The sequence below is a fragment of the Oncorhynchus keta genome, chromosome 4 (assembly GCF_023373465.1).
Source record: "Oncorhynchus keta strain PuntledgeMale-10-30-2019 chromosome 4, Oket_V2, whole genome shotgun sequence".
NCBI classification, from domain to species: domain Eukaryota; kingdom Metazoa; phylum Chordata; class Actinopteri; order Salmoniformes; family Salmonidae; genus Oncorhynchus; species Oncorhynchus keta.
The window spans coordinates 83116173-83128429 of NC_068424.1; the positions used below are offsets into that span (position 1 = coordinate 83116173).

Below are 12257 nucleotides of genomic sequence, written 5' to 3' on the forward strand. Positions count from 1 at the left end.
GCCTGGAAGCAGTTTGAATGAGGGGAGATTCACAGAGCCCCAACTGAATAAATGTGTTCTCTTGGAACTCAAGAGGCAGAAATACAAGGCCAAGTTACATATCTGATAATTTCAGAGAATCAGAGCAAAGGAGTCAAGGTCAGTAGTAGCTTAACACCGTACCTTGCTTGCGTACATCCTCCACGGCAGCAGTGAGCTCGTCCTTGAGGAACTGGCTCTCCTTCGCGATCTTCTCTCCTTTATCCAGGAAGTTCAAGGTGGCTGTCTCCACCGAGGCAGCCAATACATGGGCCTTCTTAGAGCGACCCTTCTTCTTATTGGACGGACCCTTGTTGCTGGAGTTCACCAGGGTCGTGACCTTTAGGAGCAGGAGGAGAGAGAGAGGGGAAGAGGTCAAATGCCTTGAGGGTGAGATGCACAACATCAGACGGACATCTTTCGCTGCAGTCAAACTTTCAGCCATATCTTGCTTGCATATCGTCTTTGATTCCATACTAAAAACAGTAGAAGTAGCGAGCGTCACTCAAGCAGTTCGGGCTACCAAGGTACAAATCAAATCAAAGCTAATGCATGATCACCCGTTCTAAAATATATAAATAAATGCTTCCTTTGCATTGACATCATTTATCAAACTTAACCAAATGTTGGGGGCGGCAGGGTAGCCTAGCGGTTAGAGCGTTGGACTAGTAACCAGCAGGTAGCCTAGTGGTTAGAGCGTTGGACTAGTAACCGCAAGGTTGAGAGTTCAAACCCCCAAGCTGACAAGGTACAAATGTGTCGTTCTGCCCCTGAAAAAGGCAGTTAACCCACTGTTCCTGGGCCGTCATTGAAAATAAGAATTTGTTCTTAACTGACTTGCCTCGTTAAATAAAGGTAAAAAAATAAAATAAATGTACACCCAGAAAATATTCAGACCCCTTAACTTATTCCACATTTTGTTACAGCCCTATTCTAAAAATGGATTCAAATTGTTTGTTTTTCTTCACACAATATCCGATAATGACAAAAGCAAAAACTTTATTTTAGAAATGTTTGTAAATGTATTGAACAAAAACAGGAATATCACATTTACAAAAAAAGGTATTCATACTCATTACTTTGTTGAACCACCTTTGGCAGAGATTACAGCCTCCAGTCTTCTTGGGTACGACGCTACAAGCTTGGCACACCTGTATTTGGGGAGTTTCTCCCATTCTTCTCTGCAGATTCTCTCAAGCTTTGTCAGGTTGGATGGGGAGTGGCGCTGCATAGCCATTTTCAGGTCTCTTCAGAGATGTTCGATCGGGTCCAAGACCTCAAGGACATTCAGAGCCACTTGTGCGTTGTCTTGGCTGTGTGCTTAGGGGTCATTGTCATGTTGGAAAGTGAACCTTCACCCCAGTCTGAGGTCAAGAGTGCTCTGGAGCAGGTTTTCATCAAGGATCTCTCTGAACTTTGCTCCGTTCAGCTTTTTCTTGATCTCAACTCGTCTCCCAGTCCCTGCCACTGAAAAACATCCCCACAGCATGACGCTGCCACCACCATGCTTCACCGTAGGGCTGGTATTGGCCAGATGATGAGCGGTGTCTGGTTTCCTCCAAGAGGGCGGCCATGTGCCTTTTACTGAGGAGTGGGCTTCCGTCTGGACATTCTACCATAAAGGCCTGATTGGTGGAGTGCAGCAGAGATGGTTGTCCTTCTGGAAGGTTCTCCCATCTCCAAAGAGGAACTCTGGAGCTCTGTCAAAGTGACCATCAGGTTCTTGGTCATCTCCCTGACCAAGACCCTTCTCCCCCGATTGCTCAGTTTGGCCGAGCGGCCAGCTCTAGGAAGTGTCTTGGTGGTTCCACACTTCTTCCATCTAAGAAGGATGGAGTGTTCACTGTGTTCTTGGGGACCTTCAATGCTGCAGACAATTTTTGGTACCCTTCCCCAGATATGTGCCTCGACACAATCCTGTCTCAAGGTTCTTACAGACAATTCCGTCGACCTCGTGGCTTGGTTTTTGCTCTGACATGCACCGTCAGCTGTGGGACCTTATATAGGACAGGTTTGTGCCTTGCTAAATCATGTCCAATCAATTGAATTTACCACAGGTGGACTCCAATCAAGTTGTAGCAACATCAAGGATGATCAATGGAAACAGGATGTGCCAGAGCTAAAAAGTCAAGTCTCGTGGCAAATGGTCTGAATAATTACAGCACCAGTCAAAGGTTGGGACATTAATAATTCATAATCATTCAAGGTTTCCTTTATTTATTTTTTTTACATTGTAGAAAAATAGTGAAGACATCAAAACTATTAAATAACACATGGGAAAGGGGGATACCTAGTCAGTTGTACGACAAAGCAGTCACCTGAAATGTATTTAACCAAACCACTGAATCGGAGAGGTGCCTGAGGAACAGTGGGTTAATTGCCTTGCTCAGGTGCAAAATGGCAAATTTGTACCTTGTCAGCTCAGGGATTCGATCCAGCAACCTTTCGGCGACAGGACCAACGCTCTAACTACTAGGCTGCCTGCCGCTCTAACTACTAGGCTGCCTGCCGCTCTAACTACTAGGCTGCCTGCCGAATCATGTAGTAACCAAAAGAAAGTGTTAAACAAAACAAAATATAATCTAGATTTTGTAACCACCCTTTGCCTCGATGACAGCTTTGCACACTCTTGACATTCTCTCAACCAGCTTCATGAGCAAGTCACCTAGAATGCATTTCAATTAACAGGTGTGCCTTCACTTAATTTGTGGAATTTCTTTCCTTCTTAAAAAGTGTTAGAGTCAATCAGTTGTGTTGTGACAGGGTAGGGTTGGTATACAGAAGAGAGCCCTATTTGGTAAAAGACCAAGTCCATATTATGGCAAGATCAGCTCAAATAAGCAAAGAGAAACGGTAGTCCATCATTAAGGCATTTAGTCAATGCAGAACCATGAACGTCACAGGAAAGGAAGACCCAGAGTTACCTCTGCTGCTGAGGATAAATTCATTAAGAGTTACCAGCCTCAGAAACTGCAGCCCAAATAAATGCTTTACAGAGTTCAAGTAACAGACACATCTCAACATCAACTGTTCAGAGGAGACTGTGAAATCAGGTCTTCATGGTCGAATTGCTGCAAAGAAACCACCACTAAAGGACGCCAATAAGAAGAAGGGAATTGCTTGGGCCAAGAAACACAAGCAATGGACATAAGACCGATGGAACTCTATCCGTTGGTCTGATGAGTCCAAATGTGAGATTTGGGGGTGATTTATTTCGAATTCAAGGCACACTGAACCAGCATGGCTACCACAGCAATATGACATTGTATCTGGTTTGTGCTTAGTGGGACTATCATTTGTTTTTCAACAGGACAATGACCCAAAACACACCTCCAGTCTGTGTAAGGGCTATTTGACCAAGGAGAGTGATGGAGTGCTGAATCAGATGACCTGGCCTCCACAATCACCCAAAAACCCAATTGAGATGGTGTGGATTGATATGGACCGCAGAGTGAAGGAAAATCAGCCAACAAGTGCTCAGCATATGTGGGAACTCCTTCAAGACTGTTGGAAAAGCATTCCTCATGAAGCTGGTTGAGAGAATGCAAAGCTGTCATCAAGGCAAAGGGTGGCTACTTTGAAGAATCTCAAATCGAAAATATATTTTGATTTAACACTTTTGGTTAATACTGTACATGATTCCATGTGTAACTTCATAGTTTTGATGTCTTCACTATTTTTCTACAATGTAGAAAATAGTAACAATTAAGGTGTCCAAACGTAAATAAGGTATGTTTTATATATATATATATATATATAAATCAGCAACAAAAAAATGCAAAAACCCCTGTTTTCACTTTGTCGTTGTGAGTAGATTAACGAGAGAAAATGTTTTTAATCCACTTTAGAATAAGGCTGTAACGTAACAAAATGTGGAAAAAAAGTCACAGCATGAGTTTTCCATCCATGATGGGTTGTTAAAATGTATTCTGACCTGTGTGACCAAGGGCTCCAGCAGCCGCTCCACAGCCAGGGTACGGATCTCCAGGCTCTTCGGATCCCATTTGAAGTTGATGTTGGCCGTGTTTATGGCTGTCATGTTCACTCTGTATCTGAAAAGGAGAGGAGAGAGAGATGGTGAGATTATGACAAAATGGATGTCTAGGGCTTGGCTGGGCCATTCATCAGAGGGGGGGGGTTAAGCCACACACCATGACAACAACAAAGCACACTTTCACCCTGGAGGTACACTACATTTCAACTGACCTCTGACCTGTGTGTTCACCCTGGAGGTACAACACATTTCAACTGACCTCTGACCTGTGTGTTCACCCTGGAGGTACAACACATTTCAACTGACCTCTGACCTGTGTGTTCACCCTGGAGGTACACTACATTTCAACTGATCTCTGACCTGTGTGTTCACCGTGGAGGTACAACACATTTCAACTGACCTCTGACCTGTGTGTTCACCCTGGAGGTACAACACATTTCAACTGACCTCTGACCTGTGTGTTCACCCTGGAGGTACACCACATTTCAACTGACCTCTGACCTGTGTGTTCACCGTGGAGGTACAACACATTTCAACTGACCTCTGACCTGTGTGTTCACCCTGGAGGTACAACACATTTCAACTGACCCATGTGCAGCATAGAACAGGATTGGGCCAGCTAGCCTAGATAAGAGCTACCCACACCCCCCACACACAAGGCCTTAAAACGCCATGGAATAAAAAGGAAAAGCTGTGAAACCCATTGAAAAAAAATGTGTTTATTGAACCAATTCGTTCTACAGTGATTTAGGAAACCCCACTGCAACCATGGCAACAAAAAGAGAAGAAAAAAAAACAAGTCACGACACCCTATTCCCTATGACCAGGGCACACAGCGTGCCAGGCAAACGGTGTGTGTGTGTGGGGGGAGGGTGCCATTTGGGAAGAACCCATGGTGTCGTGACAATTTGGACAGACGCCGTTTTAAATATGGATGCTCCCTCTTCAGAGGAGACAGGTCTCACTCCGTCATTGTTAGACAGACGGACATAAGTGGAGCAGAGTAACATATTGGCACTTATTCGATTTTCCCTTTAATGCAGCGACAGGCCTTGTTTTGATTAGCCTTAATGCACTGAGTGGCAGACAGGGATAATCTGGATGCCCCGAGGGCTGAGTAGGGCTGGACCCAGGACCCTGCCTGGTCTAAACCGGGGGGGGCCGTCTCTCAACACACCGGGGGGGCCGTCTCTCAACACACCGGGGGGGGGCCGTCTCTCAACACACCGGGGGGGGCCGTCTCTCAACACACCGGGGGGCCGTCTCTCAACACACCGGGGGGGGCCGTCTCTCAACACACCGGGGGGCCGTCTCTCAACACACCGGGGGCCGTCTCTCAACACACCGGGGGGCCGTCTCTCGACACACCGGGGGGCCGTCTCTCAACACACCGGGGGGCCGTCTCTCAACACACCGGGGGGCCGTCTCTCAACACACCGGGGGGGCCGTCTCAAATGTAACCCTATTACCTACATAGTGTACTACATTCTGACCAGGGACCCATCTAGTAGAGCGTCCAATCAAAAAAAAGCATCCTTTTGACCAATGGATAAAATAATATGTTAATTGAGCAATAAGGCGCAGGGTGCATATGGCCAATATACCACACATCCCTGAGGATCCTTACTGATATTATAAACTGGTTGCCAACGTAATTAGAGCAGTAACAATGTAACATTACGGTCTGATGTACCACGGCTGTCAGCCAATCAGAATTCAGGGCTCGAACCACCCAATTTATAATTGTAAAATTAAAATATTTTAAGAAAACAAAATGGTCAAACCCTCATTTCTCTATCATGAGCCGTTCAAATGTTATCGGAGGTATTACCCTTGTATGATGGCTGTAGTCAGAGTGACTATATCAATGGAGGCCAGAGGCCCAGGTCACAATTGTAAATGAGAACGTGTTCTTAACTAGCCCACCTGGTTAAATAAAAAATCATTTTTAAAAAGAGGGGGGGGGGAAGCAGTCAAATTTGGAAAATTGAGTCGGCTAGGCTGGATTCTGTGCAAGAATTAAGGCTCCTGGTTAACTGACAGGCTCACTGGCCTGTTGAACTGAACCTCTCTTCTCCAAGCCACAGGACATAAAACACTAGAGGTAAGATGGACAGTTTTGAGTTCAGAAATCTACATTTTCAAAATGCAGATAAAATTATTTTTAACCTATTCACCTGCGTTTTATATTGAAAGTCAGTTGTGTTTTGTTCAGTAGTGTGATCAGGTATGTGCAACTGTAGTTTTCATTAGTGCAACACATTCAGTAGAAAATGGCTTCATTTTCATCAGATGACAACAGTAAGTAATACGCCACCTGGCTCGCGGCCACACAAGTAAATGAGTTTATAACGAAAAGGGTATTTATTGGCCAAAAATGATGCATTGCCATTAGGCTACATTTCTAATGTTTATCATAGAAGATAAAGCAAAAAACATTAGGAAATGTTCCTGGGTATAACTTAATCTTGCATTTTACCAGAGAAAAATAGGCTACGCTGAGAAAAGCACCGGATAATTTTTTTGCTATAATGTCAGACCGTCCGTCTGCTGATAGAATGCTACACTGTCAGACCGTCCGCCTGCTGATAGAATGCTACACTGTCAGACCGTCCGCCTGCTGATAGAATGCTACACTGTCAGACCGTCCGCCTGCTGATAGAATGCCACACTGTCAGACCGTCCGTCTGCTGATAGAATGCCACGCTGTCAGACCGTCCGTCTGCTGATAGAATGCTACGCTGTCAGACCGTCCGTCTGCTGATAGAATGCTACACTGTCAGACCGTCCGCCTGCTGATAGAATGCTACACTGTCAGACCGTCCGTCTGCTGATAGAATGCTACACTGTCAGACCGTCCGCCTGCTGATAGAATGCTACACTGTCAGACCGTCCGTCTGCTGATAGAATGCTACACTGTCAGACCGTCCGTCTGCTGATAGAATGCTACACTGTCAGACCGTCCGTCTGCTGATAGAATGCTACACTGTCAGACCGTCCGTCTGCTGATAGAATGCCACACTGTCAGACCGTCCGTGAATAATCATATTTGTCTAGGTAAACAATTATTTTATAGCATAAAGAAGTGACATTTTATCACCAAAGCACATATTCACTCACACACTCAGAGTGGATGGACACCCATATATATATATATATATATATAATGTGTTGAATTGTATATATATATATATATATATAAAGAATCAGGTGCTATTTGGGATGTGGGCTGAGACTTATTGGAGAAGGTAGCCTGGTCAGTTGAACTGGGTGTACAGGGTGGGGTAGGGGGGCATTCCTATGACAACGGTGGAATTTAGGCCAAAGGCTAAAACTGCAAGTCAACTAGTTAGGTAGGACTTCATGGTGATAAATGGTAGGGTTATGAGAATTAGTTTCTGGTGGGCCCATTCATAGAGATTATTGCATATACAATACGATTGAATAAACTGTCAGATTGAGAGAACATACATACATACATACATATATATATATATATATATATATATATTGGGTTGCTGTGAGATACAGTATCTAGTCGAGGACACGGGGACGACAGCAGTAAAGTGATTGAGTGTTAGCTATTATTCAATATATATATTTTTTTTTTTAATACTGGGGAAATGATTTATTTTGTACTCTTTTCAGCAGATCAGGTTAGGAGCATCGTGCGGGTGAGGAGGGCGGTGGCCCTATTCTTCCCTCTGGTTACATTCATCCTGTTTTTAAAAAAAAACTTTCAACTGGGATGTTGGGAATGTCAGGAAGCTGCCTAGTTAGTTAACTATAAACCACTCATTTAACTAGCTTAACCAATTAATGTTATGTCGATTCATTTAGAGTTGGGGGTTTTGGCTAACTTAGCATTAGCATTAGCAAGTAGCCACATCGAAATCCCACGCAACTTCAAACAGTTTTGATTGTTGAAATTAGCAACAAAGTTAAAAAATGTACTGATATATATATAGTTTTTAAAGTTTATAACTAGTTATCTACTCCAGTATTTTCAACATCACTGTTTGCTATTTAACCAGTAACTGAAAACGTGAAGTATTCGCTCGGAGACACGAACAACTTAGTTTCGTATTACATTTGAAACAATTAAAAATGGTGACAAATAGCAAAATGTAACTGACTAAAACAAAACAGACAAAACTACGTATGTAACAAACAAACAACGTAAATCTCAATGAAAACTTACCGAAAGACAAATACACTTAAAACAAACTTTTTCCAGCTCCAAAAAAAAAACTAAACGCCTCAAAATGGAGGAATGGAAATTCGTTCAGGGATGAAAAGAAAAAGTTTCCTCTTTCCCCAAAACAACCTCACTCCCTTCGAGAGAGTTACAGCTTCGATACTTTTACCGATGTAATTCTAAACTATTGAAAGTCACAGCATACGAGTGGCGATAAAAAAAAAAATGTTGAAATTACAACAACAACATCAAAAAGGTTTCGGTCAGAACGGTTCTCTGTTCCCGGTGGATCAACAATAGGCGGAGGGGTGTCGGTGTGTTACTTCCTGAAAGTCACCGGAGGGCAGACGACGCTCCGACCGGGACAAATAATCAGGTGTTATAAAAGGCGTGGCGCTGCTGAAATGACAAACGCTTGACTTTATAAAAAGAGCTTATGACGAATTTCTGATGAAACCTAATGGAAGCCATTTCTTATATTAATCTAGCTAATCAGTTGACCTGAAGTAGCTATCCAATTTCCTAAGGGGAAAGATTGAAAAATGATTTAATTGAACTTGTTGTAATTCATAATGTGTGTTTTTTATAGCCTATTTAGCCAAACCAGTAGCCTATGAAACATTTGTTAGGCTTAGTAGGCTATTGTAACATGAATACAACCAGTTTAATGAAATAGGCAAAGGGTTCATTAACTTTTTCAGCTCGAGATCCAACTTGAAAATCCTTCCTGACCCAAATTGTCCTCCGGCAACCCAAACTCAAATCTAGGATCAGTATTGCCTTTTAGATCATAATGAATGGACAGGGAGGACCTGATCCTAGATCAGCACACCAACTTTGGGACACTTAAGGGACACTCTGGGATTTTAATTTACATTAAAAAAATATATACTATTCGTTCCACTTTGCGTCTTCGTGAACATTTCACAACCCCCTGACCCATTAAATGTACTCAAAATAGCTTGTCATCAAAACTCGGAGGTGGCTCTCAAAGTTGTCATTCAAACCCTGTATCTCCACCACAGCTGTTGAAGTGAAGCTCACGTCTTCACTCCTGAGGATGTGTTTGTTAGTGGGTTCTTAGCCAGATGTGATCAGAGGTAAATTGCACTTTAATATTATGTATTTCTGGAGTAAGATAAGTATTTCTCAGAAATAATTCTGCTGTTGACATCATGTTTTGAGGGTTTCAGTTGGTTAGCTTTGGCTAACCCAGAATCTGACAGACAATGTTTAATCTCCTGTTTTTAGTCCCCATCACTCCCTCATCACTTTTTCCCTTACTCGTCACTTCTGGTCGTCACTTCCGATTGAACGCGGAACGTGGGAGAGCTCGGTTTGTTGTTTTGAAAAAGTTTGGTTACTCGTTAGCTTCCTTTTGAGTTTGGATCCCGCGATGCGGTTGGCATTGCTGGGACCGCTAGTATCTGTCTAGTGATCCTGCCGACCAAGGCCGGGTCTGAGGAGCTGTTTGGCGTAGCGACTAGCCTAGCCGGTGGGAGTGCCTGAGGAGCTGTTTGGCGTAGCAACTAGCCTAGCCGGTGGGAGTGTCTGAGGAGCTGTTTGGCGTAGCAACTAGCCTAGCCGGTGGGAGTGTCTGAGGAGCTGTTTGGCGTAGCAACTAGCCTAGCCGGTGGGAGTGTCTGAGGAGCTGTTTGGCGTAGCAACTAGCCTAGCCGGTGGGAGTGTCTGAGGAGCTGTTTGGCGTAGCAACTAGCCTAGCCGGTGGGAGTGTCTGAGGAGCTGTTTGGCGTAGCAACTAGCCTAGCCGGTGGGAGTGTCTGAGGAGCTGTTTGGCGTAGCGACTAGCCTAGCCGGTGGGAGTGTCTGAGGAGCTGTTTGGCGTAGCGACTAGCCTAGCCGGTGGGAGTGTCGTTGAGGACAGTGGTGTCTCTCTGTAACAGGTAAAGGATCTTGTCAACAAACAAATAGAGTTCTACAAGCAGTTATTACAACAACAATCCAATAGCTTCATGTGTTTTGTCCAAATGCTAGTGGAGTCAACTAATAAAAGAGTGGAGAGGTCCAGGACCTGAATAACAGTTTGCAGTTCTCCCAGGGTCAGCTCGATGAGTTTAAACAGGAGAATGCCAAGATGACAGCAATCTGTAAGTCATTGAGAGAGGACATCAGTTCTGTGTGTGAATCCATGATAACAATGACGGAGAAATCAGATATCGAGGGACAATCAAGGCGGAACAACGTGGTTGTGGACGGAATTACAGAATATCCACATGAGACTTGGATGGAGTCTGAGGACAAAGTGAGGGAAATGATTTAGGTGAAACTGAAGATGGACCACAGGAAGATTGAGGTGGAGCGCGCCCACAGGACTGGAAAACCCACTACCGGCCCAGCTGACAGGCCCAGACCGATAGTGGTCAAGTTCCTGAGGTTCAAGGACAAGGTAGCTGTTCTGGAAAGAGCCAAGAACTTGAGAGGAAGATATATCTTCCTCAATGAGGACAATACTGAAGCTGTGTGCCAGAAGAGGAAAGAACTTATCCCTGTCATGAAAGCTGCCCGAGTGCATAGAGACATTGCTTACATCCACTATGACAGGCTCGTAGTCCACCCTCCCTCCCAAAGGCATGGAAGAGATGAGAGAGCTAAGATTATGGGTTCATAGCTTCAACCCTGCAGCACACACACTTACACACACATTTACACACACCAACTGATTAATGGAGTGCTGAATGTATATTTTTGTCTCTTGCTTTCTTTGTTCTTTTCCATATTATATCTCTCTGGAAAAGGGCTGAAAATAACTCATATTAATATATGTAGCCTTAGGAATAAGGTTCATGAAATCAATAACTTGCTAGCTAACATCAGATAACGTTGATATATTAGCTATTTCTGAGACTCACTTAGATAATTCCTTTGATGATACAGCAGAAGCAATACAAGGATATAATATCTATACAAGACAGGAATGCTAATTGGGAAGATGTCGCTGTATATTTTCAGAACCATATCCCTGTAACGCTTAGGAGAAGATCTTATGTCAGATCAAATTAAATTGTATGAGTCACATGCGCTGAATACAACGGGTGTAGACCTTACAGTGAAATGCTTACTTCCAAGCCCTTAACCAACAATGCAGTTTCAAAATAACGAATTAAACTTGTCAAGTGTTATTGATGTGGATGCAAAAAGCCTTTTCTTTTGGGGTGTCGCTATAGGCCACCAAGTGCCAACAGTCAGTATGTATGAAATGCTTGATAGTGTATGTGATGTAAACAGATACATTTAAACTCAGTTTTTCACCATTTCTGACATTTAATCCTAGTAAAAATTCCCTGTCTTAAGGTCAGTTAGGATCACCACTTTATTTTAAGAATGTAAACTGTCAGAATAATAGTAGAGAGATTTTTTTAGTTCAGTTTTTATTTATTTCATCACAATCCCATTGGATCAGAAGTTTACATACACTCAATTAGTATTTGAGAGCATTGCCTTTAAATTGTTTAACTTGGGTCAAACGTTTCGGGTAGCCTTCCACAAGCTTCCCACAATTAGTTGGGGGAATTTTGGCCCATTCCTCCTGACAGAGCTGGTGTAACTGAGTCAGGTTTGTAGGCCTCCTTGCTCGCACACACTTTTTCAGTTCTGCCCACAAATGTTCTGTGGGATTGAGGTCAGGGCTTTGTGATGGCCACTCCAATAACTTGACTTTGTTGTCCTTAAGCCATTTTGCCACAACTTTGGAAGAATGCTTGGGGTCATTGTCCATTTGGAAGACCCATTTACGACCAAGCTTTAACTTCCTGACTGTTGTCTTGAGATGTTGCTTCAATATATCCACATAATTTTCCTTCTCAAAGGAGCCATCTATTTTGTGAGGAGCACCAGACCCTCCTGCAGCAAAGCACCCCTCACAGTTAGGATGGGGTTCTTCGGCTTGCAAGCCTCCCCCTTTTTCCTCCAAACATAACGATGGTTTATTATGGCCAAACAGTGTTATTTTTGTTTCATCAGACCAGAGGACATTTCTCCAAAAAGTACGATCTTTGTCCCCATGTGCAGTTGCAAACCGTAGTCTGG

At 43.6% G+C, this 12257-nt stretch overlaps 1 protein-coding gene across 1 annotated transcript in view; it reads right to left on the reverse strand.

Annotated features, from left to right (window-relative positions):
• Positions 1-8554, reverse strand: part of LOC118381083 (catenin alpha-1-like) — a 270529-nt gene extending 261975 nt beyond the window's left edge. Inside the window, 3 exon segments of the mRNA XM_052517805.1 lie at positions 163-358; positions 3953-4070; positions 8214-8554. Of these exon segments, the coding sequence (XP_052373765.1) occupies positions 163-358; positions 3953-4057 (301 nt within the window). The 5' untranslated portion in view covers positions 4058-4070; positions 8214-8554.
• Between the last annotated feature and the right edge of the window lie 3703 nt (positions 8555-12257).